The sequence below is a fragment of the Adelges cooleyi genome, unplaced genomic scaffold (assembly GCF_023614345.1).
Source record: "Adelges cooleyi isolate 19-005CV unplaced genomic scaffold, UGA_ACOO_1.1 ACOO_flye_CR_arks_rails_tigmint_CR_PRNA_247, whole genome shotgun sequence".
NCBI classification, from domain to species: domain Eukaryota; kingdom Metazoa; phylum Arthropoda; class Insecta; order Hemiptera; family Adelgidae; genus Adelges; species Adelges cooleyi.
In genome coordinates this window covers 4,877,878-4,896,896 of record NW_026095912.1, presented here as the reverse complement: position 1 = coordinate 4,896,896, position 19,019 = coordinate 4,877,878, and the positions used below count along the sequence as shown (strand labels likewise).

The 19,019-nt window shown below is 33.3% G+C and overlaps 1 protein-coding gene across 1 annotated transcript; it reads right to left on the bottom strand.

The window, feature by feature from the left end:
• Positions 1-965: 965 nt before the first annotated feature.
• Positions 966-11,380, bottom strand: LOC126836995 (segmentation protein even-skipped-like). The gene is made up of 4 exons (XM_050570721.1): positions 11,307-11,380; positions 4,724-5,028; positions 3,813-3,970; positions 966-2,836 (listed from the first exon to the last, which is right to left on the bottom strand). Exons 2-4 carry the CDS (start codon positions 4,914-4,916, stop codon positions 2,042-2,044), a joined length of 1,146 nt encoding a protein of 381 aa, XP_050426678.1. The 5' UTR covers positions 4,917-5,028; positions 11,307-11,380; the 3' UTR covers positions 966-2,041.
• Between the last annotated feature and the right edge of the window lie 7,639 nt (positions 11,381-19,019).

The following is a 19,019-nucleotide window of genomic DNA, read 5'->3' as shown; positions in this document are numbered from 1 at the left end:
TATTAGTCGAGTAAATAATAATTTTTGTTAAATTTATGAGCGGCTGGTACTTCAAGTTGACAATACATTGTTTATAAGTTAAATTATAAATCAACCCTTCAAACACGATGGCAAAATTGTTTGTTTAAAATTGGTAAATGTTTTTCAGAAGTACATTTTGTATTTTGTTTTCCTTGTAATCAGATAAAAAAAACAATATGAAAAAATTGGAAGGAATTTTTTGATGCTAATTGGAACTTATGTCTCTGTCTTAAAGTAACTTATAGAGAAAACATTAGGTAGGTATGTTTGTGGTGTTTTATTTTTAAATCAAATATAAGAAAACCATAGAAATGAACATTAATTTCATTATTGTTGTCGAACAGTTAATAATAAGTAATAATATAAAAGACAAATATTAAACATTAATAGGTATAATTGGTTTATACAATATACACAGGATCAATATTACCTTATAATTGGATGCCTAATTAACAATAGGTTAGGTTAGATTAGCTATTGTTGGCTAATTAAAATATTTAATTAAAAAAAACACAATAGCCCACGCAGCAAAAATATTTTTTTAAATATATAATTTAATATTTTATAATTATTACTAAATACAATTTTGAAAGGAAATTAAATATTAATAATACAATATATTTCAATAATACATACATATTTAAATTTATTTATAATGTTTAAGAAATATTTTTGAAACGTTTGTGTTTAAAAAAAAACAGTATTTTTACTGTGTGGGAAGTAGTAAGTACTATTCATAAAATCTACAAATTATTAATAAAATACATAATAATATTAATATAAGAATAAAAACTAATAAATCGTTTTGATCTGCTACAGTAATATATACAATAGGCACTCGTCTAAAGTAAAATGTAAATAAATAATACTATTATATATGATTCTAATTTACAGCTGTTTGAATCAGTCGCTAAAAATGTATTAAAATAAAATATAAAATATGACGGATGTACATGACTTGTGTTGTTGATCACACGACTAGTAAAAAAGAAGGATCAAACCGTCTACACATAAATCAAATCAATTGTTGTCTTTAAACGGTATGGCAAAAGTTGAGATGTTGTTTAACTTATATAGGAATCTAATGATGGATGGATCGGATAATTGAACTGCTTGAGTTTAAGCAATTAGAGAAAAATAAGTGTGACGGAACAAATCATGTTAAGGAGGAGGAAGATTTATGTAAGACTTCAAATAGGCGAAATTAGGTAAGAAATTAATATACAACGACTAGGTGGCATTGACGAAGATCGGGGGGAAGCTTGGGATCTCAAAAAAACTTAAAATTTGTTTTAATTTTAATAAGTCTCTTGCTAAAAAATAAATGTAGGTATTTTGAAAAGCGCTAATTTAAAGTTTTAAGATGTTTAGTATCCAAAACCCGGGGGCTCTGATCTCCACCAATGCTAGGTTGTGGTCCCCACTAACCGGTCGTCCTAAGATAGAAAAAAAAACGAGAGAGGTGGTCTAGGTCAGTTTGGCGACCAAAAAACATATCTTTTTGGTGCTAGAGGGAAGGTATTTGAGTATGATATGATAGCAGCATTTGTGCATTCGCTTTTAAGGGATCATCACAGACATAGATCATTAACTAAAAAATTGCTAAGCGTATAATATTATGTTAGCTAGCAAACCACGTAAATTCGCTATAGTTTACGTTTGGGTTAAAAATTCATTTTTAGCGATAAAGACAATTTTTAACTAATTCATTGTTTATACATATAATAAATAATGTATACATAGGTATGATTCGTGCTATGTGTGTTGAGCACAAATTAGTGCTTGGTATGACTTATGAGTCGCCATTAAATGACTATCAAATACTTTTGGAACAATTAGCAATCCATTGACGTATTAATAAAAAGGCCTATGCAAATCTAGTATCCTTTTCATTAATTATATCTTTATGCTAATCATCTATTTATATCTTTGTAGGTCGTTTTGAGTCGATGAGGGTGTGGTAAGAAGTTATCTACATCATGCCAACGAATACTATAAGTATTGCGGTATCTTGTAGAAACTAATTAAGTTTGGTGGCTACGTCGGTCTTGTAGGGCTGGAATAATTTGTTCTTGGTGTATTCTTTGTGGTACACTTGTTCGTGGACGGCCGCTGAACAGTCGGATTGGCCGTCCGGGCTTTTTGCTGTGGCTGTGGCCGCCGCCGGTGACGTGGACGTCATGAAAAACGACACGGGCGGCGGTGGCAAGTGTTCGGGTGTCGGGGACGGTGTGATGGACGAGGCGCCGCGATTGGCCGCCGTGTCCACGCTGGTCAACACGCAGTTGACGATGCCGCACTTGCAGCTAGTGCCGCCTTGATAATCGGTGTCTGCCGGCGGCGCGTCCGACGACGGTTTGAAGTTGTTGGTCGAATGTTGCAGGCCGTTGTGCAACCGGTTCAGCGACTCGGCGGCGGTCGACGCGTCCGCGTGCTGTTGATGTTGATGTTGATGCTGCAAGTGACGATTTTGATGGTGAACGTGGTTCTGGTGGTGATGGTGGACGAACGGCTTTTTCAGCATGTGCAGCGGCGACGGCGTGGACGACGAAGACGACGGCGTCGGATTGTAGCCGTGCGCCTGGAACTTGGCGTACTCGTGGAAGTAACCGGGCGTCGCGGCCGCCGCAGCCGCTGTGTACTGGTAAGCGTTGGCGATGGCCGCTATGTCGGGCAGCGTGCCGTTAACGTGGGCGCTGGCCGCGGCCGCCTGCAGCACGGTGGCCGCGAACGTGGGGTCCGTGTATACGGCATACGGCCAGGCCATGGCGATCCGCTGCCGTTTGTCCTTCATCCGACGGTTTTGGAACCACACCTGTAATTAGCAAATTATCAGACAACCACTCTCAATTTGTTCCTATTAAGATTTAATATCAACAGAAGATAACTACTGTAATTAGGTGTGTTTAATAATAATTAATAATGAACATTTAAATATGTTAATGAAATTAAAAGAAAATTGTATGAAGAAGCTAGTAATCTGTAATTTTATGGAGTTCCTATTTGAATAGGCTACTATCGATTAGACACAGATTGGATACATATCTATATATATTTTTGGAATCTTCATCAACTGTCAAATAATTTTCACTAAAAATTTTCCTTCCATAACAAATCATACTACAAATAGTAGCTATTGTATTTCTCATTAAAGCTCAACAGTTTTGTGAGATAAATTTGTGGAGTGACTTAGTAGTTGGTTAGAATTGGTAATGAGTATATTATTATTATAAGAGACAGTTTGGGAGGTGCGTCAACAAATGTGATCATTTTCGTTTTAACCATCTGTCGTTTGTTTTCAACGTGAAATGAACTTGTGAAAGGCGATGACTGGACTCTTTGGAATTCGGTCAACCTTTAAGTAAAAAACCGTTTGCCTACTAACCGTGAGTTGCACTAATAGAAGTATTATATAAATATGGTAAGTACAAGGTATAGGCAACAGCTTATAATCGAATGCACTTGTGTACCTATTTTGCATATACACTGCCCCTAGCGACTGTAATACATATAAGTCTACGACCATTGTTTATTATATTTCATAAATCTGTTTTAAGCAGTCCAAGGAAAGGATCGGATGTTATTTTAATGTGGTGCGAACAATTTATTTTTTTTACCGCACCTTTGATTTCTCAGATTACAATCACAAAATCACCAATGAAAAATTGACGTAAAGCCACTAGTCGCTTGCTAATAGAGATAGTCTCATAGTATATCGTGGTTAATTTACTATTTATCATGATTTATCCGTGATTTATCTGTTTATTCTGTGGTTTTTATGGCCAACTCACTTTGATCGTGGACTCGGGCAGGTTCAACTCGGTAGCCAGCTCACATCGCCTAGGTCTGGACACGTAGTTCTCTTTGTAAAACTCTTTTTCTAACCTGAGCAACTGTTCTCTGGTAAACGCCGTCCGGTACCTCCGGATCGTTTGGTCCGTCGAACCGTCTGCAACATCAAAAATAATATTGTAAATTGAGCTCAGCGAGATCAGATAAAGATAACGTTATTTTTATGTGAACCGTCGGACACCCCGTGAGACGTACATTTATTTTATTAATGTCCATAACAATATTTAAGTGGCAGTCAAAATCTCGGTGGCGTAGTATATATATATATATAAATATATAATGGCGTAAATATTATATTATACTAAGTGTATAACTTTATACCGGTCGTTGGCGCAGTCGGGTTTTAGTGCAAACGGTAAAAAAGCGTACAATGTCGGACGACTTCTATAGTTTATAATAACAAAATAACGACAAAACATTATTTTATATATATATATATATATATATATATATATATATATATTTCTTTATGTGGAATAATAAAACGTTTTAAGACTAACGGCTAGACTAGAAGATCAATGGATAAAGAATGAAATCCGCGCGAGAAAATTATTTTTTCAACAAACAAGTTGATAGAAATAAATGCGATTTTTTAATAATAATCATAATACGTATTAGCAATAGTGCAAGAAATTGCATTTCAAGATGTCAGGTGTACCTATAATTTTTATCTAGATATTTTTTAAAATTCAATATCTAGTTGTTATTTTCAATGCGAGTATCTCATTACAGCTCTGTCTTTGACTTGCGCCTTTACCGTCTTATCCCCCAAAAAATATTCGTTTAATATTATCGTACCTCGTTAGAATACGGATCTCATTCGTCTAATTACTATTCGGTTTGGCCTTACCTTTATTTTGGTCAGCGTGTGATCTAGAATCCATCCTCACGTTGTAGTTTTGCAAGTCGTTTTCCAACTTGGGCAATTGTATCTTGGCGAACATCAGACTGTTGTTTTGGCGGTCGGCGCCGGTCTCGTGATCCGAAGGCTGTTGGTTGGACCCGTTAGTCCTGGCCATGCAAGCGTAAGTCGAGTTGTGCATTTTTATTTTTCTTCCTACTTTCTCGGTACTGCGAATGTTATAGTCGCTGTTGTCTATCGGCTGTCGCCAAGACGTTTCCACGAGCTAATCATTAAACTCTTCCATTGACGGCCTGAAACGGTACGGACAACGTTGTCATCAACGGATTTCGGAACCAACAATTTGAGTTGGAACAATATACAAATGTTTAGTAATCATGTAAAACCTAACCTAAGGGCTAATTCTAGAAATATACCTACATGCCGATAAGATTGAGAGGTTTTTAGTTACATGGGATGTGGACCGACGTTAGAAAAATAAGTGCGTGGCAAGACATTTAAAGTTTAAACCATATTATAGCCAAAGGTTTCGGCGAAGTGCTTAACACCCAAATAATTATTGAATGGACGATACTACATTTTTCTTTTTTTTCGGTTTAATCAAATCTTTACTCGGCCATAGTTTTTTTTGTAATTGGTTCCACCGTTTTGTGAAACAGATCAACATTTATGATAAAATGGCTTCCAAACCCATAGGTTCTGATCACCAGTGTTTTATGCAACGGTGTCAACTGAATTTGAATTGAAATGTTAATCGAGTGACTTAGTCAGATCAGCGATACTTTTACACATTAAAGCTACGCCTAAAAATAGACTTAAAGATAATAATCTCTGTTTTTTTCCTGACGTTTGATGTGGTAATACTTAAGGAATAAAAAAAAACACAAAATAATTAGGTGTAATGAGTTTTTTTAATATTAGCTAAGAGCTAAAAACTTTGCTGGTTTTTTGAAGTTAATTTTTTACATTTTTAACCTTTCAGCAGTACCAATAATGCCACACTAAATGTGTACACTAAAACGAATCTATGTATTATTATTATGCATGTTTTATAGTCGTCCGAATGCGTTATAAGAGGCAATAATAATAACAAACCTAAACGGACCTACTAAACCTACTGGATGGATGAGTAATCTCAAAAATACATTTTTAATAAACTACCCCGGATAGTTCGAATAGCTTATATTATAAAAATGTACCTACTTATTAAATAAAAACTTATCAAATAAACTCGCTTGTCAATAATAATAAAACAGATCATTGAAGTTAACAGTGATTTAAATATTAAGTCTTGTGTTTTAACAAAAGTAAAAAAAAAACATTTAATAGATTCTTTTTATTGATAAAACCATTTGGTCTTTAAAAATTCGAACGAAATAAATATTTTATATAATTGACCCAAAAGAGGTACAGTTAATAAGTGCGAGGGTAAGCAATTCGAAGGTGCACAATGACCATAATTCATAAGTATTCAGTATTCACACATGACTTCAATGAGCATCACAAGTGATCAACTAAAGATCTTTAGTGTGAGGAAAACTGACCGTTTATTATAGCTAATCGGGTCCGATTATGTACTTTATGTTCTCCTCGATAGCTGTGCAAAACGGTCTGTAAATTGGTCTAATTTATCTAATTACATAGTATTTTTTCTTAAATTTATAATTACATGTGCTCTTTGTTGCTGTATTGATTATGGTTGCAGAAAAACAATCGACAACATTACTATCAGTGTTTCAAATCGTTTGTAAGCTTAAAGGACTTTTTGTACAAATAGTCTACAAAAAATATGTGTATTGCACAAATGGTATAATACAAAAGAAGTCTACTACAATAATGTCAATTGAAAAAAATATATTATTTAACCAATTCAAAAATGTTTTATTATGTTTTATGTAAACAAAACTACATGCAACCATGTAGTTTAGTTCTGTCAAAATATGTTTTTTAAATCAATTTTAATGTTTTTGTTTTAAAATAAGCCGTTAAAAAAATAGCCCAACCACATATTTTGAAGTCTAACAAAGGCTAAAATATTTTAATACCAAGAAATTTCGTTTATAATTTTAGAATCATATGTCGCAATGGAGATTGAATATAATATATTATCTAATTCAACTGTATTACAAATTCAAGAAATTTGTCAGAGGAAATAATTAGTTACAATAGTTTTTTATTGTTACCACAAAGACAAACATTACTTCGTACCATAAGACCCTTTAGACCACGTTTCTGACGTGTTGAGATTTGTGACTATATCGAGTTAGTGCAGTTAGAGTGCCAGGCTATAGGACGAACGACTAATAAGAGTCTTGTACTACCCCGTTATCCACATGGAATGTTTACCAAAGCGTTCTAGATGGAACCGATAGAATCAAGATTGTAGGACGGCACTCTACATTTCAAAAAATGGTTCGAACACATCATGCTAACATCTGGCGGTTTCTTAAAAATAATCAGCGCGACGAAAGAGACAATTATATTCTTATAACGCAATTACGCCACAGTAGAATTCGACATGCAGTAAAGAAATCGTATGGTTAGGTCAGGTTGTGCAAGTCCAAAACATGGTTCAATATTATGTAGAATATAAGAATAATAATTAAATTGATACATATTTGAGAGGTATAAGTTACCTATCGTCTTAAAATGAATCACCCTAAAACTGACGAAGAGCAAGAACCACTTGACGGTAAAACAAAAAAAGTACATATTTTTTACTGTAGACATTTAGCCCGTTTGTAATTATTATTGAAAAAATATATGTTTTCTATTTAATAGTTAGTCTAGTACCTATGCTCTTTCATCTATCATATTTAAGATGCCATAGGTTTAATGAAAGAAAGAACTCAGCTAGGGGTAAAACTAAATGGTTTTGATGGAATGATGATATGCTAAAATTTGCGGATGATGTAGTAATAATAGCTAAAAAAGAAGAAGACATACAGAAAATATAAAATCTCAAATACCGTGCAGAAGACGATGACTAATTAAAATAATACAAAAACTACTTAAGTTCTTGTTTGCAGTAGGAACAATTAGGCTATAGTATGAAAATATATTTACCTATAAGGAAATCAAAAAAATAGAGTAATTAAAAGATTTACACACGTATTTAGAAAGTATAATAAGTGCGGTATAAGAAGTATAAAATAAATAACAAAAAAAAAAAAAAAATATGCCAAGCTAAAACAGCATTTAATTAAAAGAAAGCGCCTCTATACTTCAAGAACTGCTTAAAGGCTACCCACCCAATAATATAGACCAAGGTATTGATGTATGTAAACAACTCCAGTTACAATTTAACAAGCTCGCCGTGTTTGTTTTAAAGGCCCTTTCTTTTTATTTTAATTATGTTTTTCAATGCAATGAAAGATAAAAAATATATCAATAACGACTTCGCGTACGACCTCGCGTTTTCGATTGTATAATTTATTACTGATTAAATTTTCTTTTTTTTTTGGCGGAAACGTTACAGTTTTTAATTATTTATATTATACTCCAATAAAACCCCATTTTTATCGTATCACCAATGCACGGCGGTTCTCAATTGATACTAAGACGGCGCAGTTTATTTAGATTTCTGTTCCCTATTGCACATTGTCGTATGAATGATTTACCAAGATGTCCCATCTTACGGCCATTATAACTAGCTTTTATTGATTAGACATTGCATATTGAAGCGGGTACAACCTAGCCTGACCCGACCAATCCATTTATGCACAGTGTCGTGACTAATCTGCAGCAATCGAACGTTGTAAATGTTTAACCAACTTTTTGTATTATATACCTAGTAAAATATTGTTTCTCAGCAATGGTTAATAATATAAAGTGATTTTAGGACGGCAAGAAGGCGGCTAATAAGATGAACTAATTTTTGACTTGCACGCTAAAAGTTTTGCCCTCTTGGACTGTTTCGTGGACGTTGGTCGATATAAGACTTCGAGTAAGAACTTTTACCATGCCTCTTGTTATTTTTTAAACATTAAATCTCCTGCTAAAATTAAAATATGAATGCAGTATGGGATGTGTTAGTATAATATACAGGGTGCCCGCAAAAGAATAAGTAGGTTTCAAAAATGTGTAATTTTTTAACTGCACAATAGTTACAGAGATGAGCGACATCTTAAAATAACCGGTATGTTCTATAGTTTATTTAGGGGGAAAAAAGAGTCACAAATACATAATTGACATAGATAAAAAATCTATGTCAATTCCAACTTATTCTTTTGTTGTGTTTAAGATTATTTTATCGGATAATAAGTACAGCCTGATCAAAAAATTAGATAGAAAATACTTTCTTAGGTACTTTTAAGGACCATTAATTGTGCCCTATCAACGATTTTTTTTGACATTTTGAATAATGTGGCTTATATTTCTTTTTAAAAAATAGTCTTATAATTTTACAAAAAATAATCATTGAATTTAAAAAAAAACCTCTTTGAGGGTGAAAAGTATGATGCTTAATATTTCGATTAATAATAAGTAAGGTGATAGATATTTAGGGATTGCTTCTCCTTGTTTTTGCACAAAAAAAAAGGATGAGCAAATGAAAATATAAGAAATGTGTGGCGTCGACTTCTTAACTAAATAAAAAACCGAGATAGTTATTTTAGCTTAAATTTATAAATTATTGAAATTTTTCTTAGTGGTATTTTTAGTTGCCCAGTCAAAAAACTTGTTAGGAAAGCTGTACTTGTAAAACAAAATGTTTTTTTTAGACAAACGTTAATAATAGAATCAAACATCAGGTTTAATCTGATAAAAAAGTTTTTTTTTTTTTATTAGGAAAAACAATCTGTACAAAATAAATTTACAATAGGTTTTTTTTTACATTTTCAATAACATAGCATTAGAAGCGTTAAAGAAAGTCACCCAAAGACAAATGTTACACCTCAATTAGTCTTATTTATAGTTGTATTTTAGTTTTGATTTTATTGTTGTCGTTATTTTGTAATGTCAAAAGGTTTCAGTTGCGTTTAAGTCGATCATTGAAAAAGAGTTAGATTTTGCCGAAAAATTCCTTACATTAAAATAATTTATTGAATTGAAATTCCCATATTATAACACTCAAGTACCTTTTTATAAAATGATCACACGGCTTTCAATGTTAAAGCCAAATAAAAAAAGCCATATATTTACTATAATCGTGTTTTACACAGTTTTATTCACAAACAAATAAGGCACTTTTTCATTATATAACAATGATTGACATGTGTTGTTATTTATTACACACAATTAAATAGTTTTTGTTTTTTTTTTTTAATTTAATAATACTGCATACAATCGTTTATACTTAAGAATTACCACACACTGTTTAGATACTTTTTTTTCATTAGCCATAATATCCTAAAAACATGGCTAATTTATAAACGAAATTAGGAATTATTTTCAGAAAAATATTTTTAACCAAAAAAATATGCTTTGAATACATAATAAGGTATTACTTGTCAAATCCACATTGTGAACCTGATCTATTTTCATGAACCTATTCAAAATAATGAAATTCAGCAACTTCGGTTAAATTGTAACAAACAGCGGAACTTAGACCTTGAAACTTTTTTAATTATTATTTTGTAAGCCGGTCGGGATAGAAAATTTCCGTAAACACTCAGAAATTTTCTGGAATATTCAAAGAATTCAAAAGAATAAATTATAGCCAACGATCCTCGAGTAATGCACGATTTTAAATTCTTAGTGCCTATGATAGGCTATGAAGAACTTTTGCTTGTTTAACTATTTATGCATTATGTACTATTTATTTATATTGTGTACACAATTTCAGTATTTTTTTAACGTTGTATAGCTCAAATTGTTTGACTCGAATATGTGGATGTATTTATGCTTTTTGTTACGTGTGGTTTATGCATATAAAAATGAGGAAAAATTAGTTAAACTAGCTGACGTATTTAGAAATATAATTACAAACATTTGAAAAATAGGTAGGCATACAATAGGTCTAAAATGTTTCAAGATATATTATTTTATCTATAACATTTAGCATAATGTCTGATATAAAAAAAAAATCTTTAAATTCAACTATAATTAAATTAATTGGTTAATATTATAATTTATATTCTATGTATGATAAAACAAAGAAAAAAACACGACTAGGTAAAGATTAAAATTTTTTTTGTAATAGCTCACACCAGATCTTTCATCAGACCAATTATTTCCTCACACAAAAATTAACCCTTAAAAGTTATCGTCGGTCTAAATTTCAAACGCAAAAAAAAAATTCTTTACAAAGTGCCATCAAGCCAATTCAGTGTTTATTATTATTTTTTTTTTAATGCATCATTGTATAAATGAAATATCTCTTACTTTAAGCATATAAAAGTTAAAAGTGCATACTATTATTATATATATATATATATATATATATATATATATATATTGTTGGAAGTGTCACTAATGAGTGGTTTCTTCCATCAAAATGTATTCATGTAATTTATCTCTACTTTTATCATCTATGATGCTTATTGTGCTCATTGTACAGATTGTATACTTCTGATGTAAAATAAAAAAAATAAAAAAATTTATATATATATATATATTGTAGTCAACTCACCGGTACATTTCAGGGCATCGCGGGCTGTCCGTCGGAAGTGGAAGAACCGGAAGCGGTCTGTGCCGGACGACGTGCTGTCTGCGTTTGCCGTTACTGGTCCGGCTATGGGTGGCTCAAAGGTCTGGCCGAAAACGGTCCTCGTGTAAGCACGGATAGTATAATACATATATATGTATCGTACATTAATAATATACACACAATAGCGTATCCACGGACGGCCGAAGGGGGCGGACGGACGCGTAAATGACTTTTTAATATTGTTCAGTTCTTATTCCGGTTTCGGGTCTTGACGGCAGCGGTCGGCGGGCTGCTGCGAACACTGAGGCGGCGTCGGGCCGTATAATATTATACATATACATATATATATACATCTGGACGTTATAATAAGGTATTATCGCGCTGAACGGCAACTCATGGGCCCCTCGAGAATACAAAACGGCGGGGTGGTGGTCGAAGGCGGACCGGGAGCGGGGGACGGGGGATGGGGTGGAAAGCGACTAGGGTTAATGGTGAAGTGTAAGGGGGGGGCAAGATGGAAAACACAATATTCTCGCCCTCACGTCCGTATGTATGTACTACCGCGGCGTGCCGTCGGCCATTTTGACCCGTAAGTCCTTCGGGCCCCGCCGATTGGTCGTCGGACCTCCGCCAAATTGATTTAGCCCGGCACGAAAGGCGTGGCCGCCACCGACACGGGCGCACACTACGGCCCCGGCGCGATCGTCCCCTTTTCGCCCGGTTGACGGCGGCAAACTAATAGGCGCGATATTAGGGGATTTAACGGCGTGAATAATGGTTGTCGTTCAGATTGTTTTCATGAGTATTTCATTTAGCCCCGGTGTGCACCAGCTAAGCCGGCGGCAGGACGGAGGGGCAGCAGTAAGAACAGCGGGGAGACGCACGAGCAGCAGCAGCAGCCAGCAGTGCCGGCTAATAACCGGGTCCCTTTCCGCGTGTTCACCCCAAAGCTATTATATATATATGACATGCACACACACACACACACACACTGTATACATCTATATATAAAGGTATAGATATATAGTATATGTACATAAACATTTATATAGAGGAGAGAGATAATGCGAGAAACGCGCACACGACCGACCGCGCCCCGATGGCTGTTATAATATTATAGACAATAATAATACCGTGGCCGCCGCACGGATTTAAACCAATTAAACGCTCTATACATATTATTATTACTTATGCATATATATATATATATATATATATATAAATAACACCTACAGTTTATACGCAATATATATATAGTGTGTATATGTGTAGTAAAGATACACACAAACAACGAGCACCGAACCCACACCGCGGCTGCTCAGCTACCAAAGTCTACCGCGTACATTGTTATGCGAAAAGTATACGATGATAGTAATAATAGTATAAAATAATGTGCTATATTATTTTTTATTTTTATTAAAAACGATAAAGCGTTTTCCCCGGGTAATTGGCGCGCTAATATACATTTTACATAAAGCACCTGAAATATATAATTACTTTTACCGTTTCGGAACGCAGATGCGTTTCAAAAACAATTACATCGGACACGACATGTATATAATTATTTTGTTTTACGGTTATTCATTCAAACGGAAAGCTCAAATAATTGAATTAGAGTTATTTCTTTTTTTTTTTTCACTGAAGTGGTGAAACCTATACCCGGTAGCGTCAGCGAATCATTATAAGAAAACGTCTCATCTGCGCTTATTTTAAGGAGTTTCGTATTTCGGCCAGAAAAAAATGTCTCAAAAAAATTTGCCTCAATAATACGTTTTTAAAATTGAATTTTTTTTTGGACATAAAAAAACTTTCTTACGCTTTATTTAGGTTTCCTTTACATCAACTGTGACAGGCAATCGTGCTTACCTAACCTAACCTAAATCCCAACTGTGGTCTCTTAATCTATATTGTACTTACCTATTTACAGGCATTTTTTATGCAAGCAAATTAGGAATGAGCATACGAGATAAATGGTTTGGTAATTGCCTCCAAAAGTAGAACAAATGTGAAAAGACAACTTGAGATAGTTTAAGCAAGACAAGAGGATAAATTAAATAATCATACTGGTAAGAAGTAAGAGAAACTATAGTTGATTGAGTCATTTGTAAAACAAACTTGTAAAAATACTTCGTACTGAATACATTTAACTATAAAATCTAATTTTAGACAAAAGATTTTCCTTTCTAAAGCACCACAGTAATATACAAGGAAAACATTTGGAAAACAGAGAGAAAGATGGGCTGCAGCGATAACACACAATATATAGATTGTCGTTGCAATCATATGTTTGTTTGACTGTCATCGAAAAACATCCAACGATTTGGTGGCGACTAATAGGGGTGAATGTCATTATAGACAACTGTCAAGTCACTATTATCGACTCCCTAGCGTGTATTCTACCCATCAGATAACATGCTCAATTGTATACTAAATAGGGATATGCGATAGTAAGCATAACGCAATAGTTACTATTTTATTTTTCAAGGATTGCACAAAATTGTAAGCACAAGTCACAAACATTATGCGACAAATTAATGTAAAATGTTGATTATTTTTAATTAATGTATTATGCTAAATTCACTATAGCCACTTGAGTTTTGTACACTTAATAGGTAGGACTTCCACACTCTTTGTCTTTTAATAATTTTATTTGTCATTATCAATCTATACCCCTTCACGATTTCTAACTTAAATATTGTGATATTATTAAAGCTTTTAATAAATTTCCCTACAGCAAAAGTTTGAGAGAATGAGAAAAAAGAGCAAATGAAAATCTACTATTCTAATGTAATAAATATTATACATTTTTTGTGAGGACTATCTAAGCATTATGTCGTTTACTCTTGAAATTTTCTAATGATAGACTTGATGACTGACTAAACCATAACATTATCTTTCTATGCGGTATAATGAATACAGTTGGACCTGAAAATAAGTTGACATGATCGAAATGTGTTAAAAATAGTTTTTCATCATATATATTGCCTATATTTCGCCCTTTAATAAATGGTATCGGTACCTTTAATGTTTGTATGCATGCCTTTTAGACTACTTTAAATATATATTTATGTACCCACCCTACCTACAAACAGAGTATATTATAGCAGACGGTTAAACTTAATTGTAATACTTACTAATTATTTGTGGTTAGAACGTTGTTCTTTTTATTATTATACTGTAGGTACAGGTACCGAGGTAAGTATAATGTTTGTTTTCACACTAGACAGCTTATTAAAATATAATTTGGCGGCCCTTGTGGGGGTGAAACAAATGATTATATAAGCCGAGATAAATGGCTGGGGCACTATTAGACGGGTTGTTACAAGCACGATTATAATATAAGCAAGCAAAAATGTTTTAACCTTATATTGATTATATCTGTGGAACAGTAGAGACGCTGCTGTTGTTGGAAAAGGTGAAAGTTTATATTTATATATAAATGTAAAATAGGTGTATAATCATGTAAACTTACTCCTGCCGTTCGTTCCCATCCCGTTTGCATGGCGGCCATTATTCAAAAAATTATCATCATCCTGCAAAGTACGGTTAGGGCGATAATGATCTCCGTATAACGGGTTAATAACAATATTATTTCTGTACATACAAAACGGCTGTACCTATACCGTGTAAAATATCTGTGTATATTAAATACACACCATTGAAGGTTAAACGCGTTTTACGGCAAGAGCAGGTTTATTATATTATGAAAACGGCTGAAATAAATTTGTATTACCTGCACAAGGGGTTGTTGTTAGCGCTTCATAATTATTAATTATGCCTATTTAAATGTAAAACACAACTAATTGCATAGATTTATTTCCATTAAATCAAATTGTAATGAAAACAAACTCCGTTTTGTGCCGCGGTAAGTGCGATTAAACGTTGATTAACCGTTGTTATTATCCATAGAACGCGGACTTAATTAAATAATAATAATAATAACAATATAGATAAAATGGAATAAAACTGTAAAACTTTTAAATGAGCCCATCAATATAACATTTCGGTAATTTCAAACTCACCTAACACTGTTTGTTTATTTATTTATTAGTGACAACATTTCAACATAATACCAATAAAATGAATTCACCTAAAACATAATTATGTACATGACTAAAGCACAATTAAAAAAAAAAACTATATAGAAAATATATTAGATATTAATATCTAAAAAAACCCCCCGAGCCAAATTATTGAAACTAAATTATTCAAATTTATTTCTATAGCGTCTTCTAATTCCTTCATAGAAGTTCATCGTTTGGAAGATAATAGCTGGTTCGAACTTGCTAGTGTAAGGAATTGTGGGAATGTTTAACCCCTATTACAACCGAGGACCTAAATGTTAATGACATCTAATTTACTAATAGAAAAACATTAATTTATCAACCTCAATTACACATAAGTCTATTTTCGGAATAGATACATTTCTTGTAATATAAAAACATTTCTGTTGTGTATATTATTTAAAATATTACAACCTACTTTTGACACATTGTTAGAGCCGTGAACCGTCTTGTAAAGTATGGCTTTACGCTTTTATATTATAAATTATAACATAGAGTAAGTGGTGGAATGGGATACTGTAGATAGAGAGGGGAGAGGAAAGTTAACATTTTAATAGGTACTATAAGATGTACTCATGATTCAATGTTTTTCCTTTAAGGAGAAAAAGATATTTTTTTATCGCATAAAACTGTTTAAATCGTTTAAACAAATATAAGGATAGTTGTGTTTTTTAAAAAAGAAATATCTTAAGCGAATCATATCCATGTAGTAGGATTTGTTAGTTGTATGGGTTCAGTACATTTTTGGCAATTCTTTCAAATCTCTTGGGATGTGGATGTGATATGCGAGTATCGTTTTCGCTTTTCCATAGTATCCGAAAGTAGTTTTTATTTCTTTTATCTTGCCTCGGCTGTATAACAATATATTCATTTTTCATGAGGTATTTATTAAACTTTATTGCGTCGATCCTTAAAAAAAAACACAACGACGAATTCAATAAACGCGAATGAATCCATAAAACCCAAAAAACTTTATATTATGTTTGAGCTTATTTATGGATATTCGTTTATTTTTCAAACGATTATAGTGAAAAGAATACAATCATATCAAAACAAATTGTGACAAGAGGATTATTCTCCTGTCGGATATGTCAAATTGTATTTCAAATTAAATAAAAGGCTGCCAATTCAGTTATATTTTTTTTCGAGTGCATTTTATATTGTATCGTCAAAGTTGTCTATTTCGAAAAGAGACTTAAGCAATATTCTCAACTCAAGAGAATTTGTTTTTGAAAATGTTCTCATATTTTAGACTATACGTGGTTACTACCGGCTTCCTTTGGTGTTGCCATTTAAAGTCAACGGCAATACAAAATTCAATAACTGTATCGATATCTGCCAATGGCCATTCGGTGTACTTTTGCCAAGCATTATTCAGAATATTGCTTTGCCCGCCCAATTTTTTTCCCTTCAAATTTCACTTATTGTTGATTATTCCTAAAGCGGTATAGGGCTTTTTCAAGCCGGTTCACTTCCGCTGGTCAAACATTGCCCAAACGACTTTACATAATATAAAAGTATACATTTATTTTTTTTTTCAACAAAATTTTAATTTAATATCCAACGGTCCCTTCGGCGGCTCAAGTCGGTGTACAAAACAATATATTTTATTGGCGACCAATTACACACTGCTGTGCTCGGTCGGTTGCTGGTTAATGATCCGGACGAAGAGGGCGCGCGATTGTTAAGTGTTAACGGCACATTGTCTGCAAGATAGACACAATATAATTGTTTTAATATTCATAAGGTACAAAATAGGGTGCCGGCAGCTAGTCGTTGTATATCCCACCGGGAACAATGATGGGGCGGGGGCGGGAGGAGCCGACACCGTATGATATTATTACACAGTATATATAAACATTGTATAATAGTATTAAATCCGTGTAGAACACTGCGAGCAATTCACTTGTTCCCTGTTGTTCCCTATACGTATTATATATGTTAGTTTATACACATAGAAAGCCAACAGCGGCATGGGCGACTGTAATAAACACCCGGCTCGGCTAGTGTGCGTATGTATAATTAATACCGTACAAGTACATAAGGCGAGCATCATATACTGAATCGTCGAATGATATAATAATAATATTATTATTATTATTATTATAAAATATACAAAAGGGGTTTGTCGACAATACGTTTATAACGCCCAGCTGCGAGCAGGATATATAATAGCGATAGGTATTAAATAATGTCATACAAAACGTAGTGGCGCTAAAAGGAATTAATTCCTAAGGTTTATGGAATTGGTTATTTTGTTTGAAGAACCAATTCCTTATTATTTTTTTACCTTTTCTTCTTTTGGGTGCATTCAAACTTTCGATTGGTCAACAACGATCCTTCGTGTCTCTTTATAACGACTGAATTCCTTTAATTATTAGTGCATTTGGATTATGAAACAAATAAATCAGAACCAAACAAATAATGGGACATGTCAGTTGTATAATTAAATCCATTTTATCAGATTGAACTTAAATTTATAGTTTTATAATAGAGAAATTAGCATAGGGGTTAAGGGGAACGGAAAGCGCTATTTATTAAAGGGCAAAGGATAGGCAATATTTGATCAAAATTGATCTATATATTAGCCATTATAGTAGAGTATAAATTAAGTTTGGTCTCAACAAGTACAGTTCAAACCAAGCAAAGTTTAAGCCACTGCAGTCCAAACTAGTACAGTATAAAGTATGAACCAAGTTCAGTGGTTTAATGATCTACCTACTAAATAATCGAGTGTCCGGTGTTGCTTGCCTAACGATTAGAGTGAAAAGAACCAAGTACAGTCTAAATCAGTACAGTATAAATCAAGTTCTGTGTATACCAATAAAGTAGAAACTAGGTAAAGTCTAATCCAAGTACAGTTTAAATCAGCACAGTTCAAACCAAGCACAAAGTGAAGTAGTACTTTTTAACACACTTTAACCATGCTTTTTTAAAAAAAGTCCTAATTGAATTTTTGTATAAAAACTTTAAGAGTAAAAGTTTTTGGAATAACTATTTGGTCCATTATACAAATTTCGAATTTTACAAAAACTTCATTTTTGAGCAATAAAAAAAAAACCATACAACCATGCCAATTTGTTTAGACGGCAATTTTGTACTCTAATTTTAATACTCCAAATGAATATTATTATTTAAACTTTACGGTTGCCGTCTCATCCGGCTTAACGCGTCCCCGACGGGTTCTTGGCTAGTCGCATAGTATTATTGTCGGGGTCGGAAAGGTCATATCGGTATCAAAGCAGTTTTCGTATGGTCGTTTATTGCTGTTTACCACTGGACAGCTGATTAACCGCACGTGCTAATACGGTGCGGTTTAACACCGTCGATATAGTGTAATAATGTTATTATCATATTATAACATTATTGTGTAGTAACGGATAATGTAAATCGGCGGAAACCGTGTACCGCGTGGGTAGGGTATGACAATATAATATAATGTTATTGTATACAATGCGGCGTTTGGACCGGACTCCGTTGTCGGTTACAATAATAATATATTGTATTTTGATATTATGTACCGAATTATACTGTTTTGTGCTCCTCTGTGCGGGGTGGTCTACGAGGGGTGGATTTTGTAGCCGTGGCGGCAATACACGACCTAAGTATAATAAATACCGGCGACGGCGGC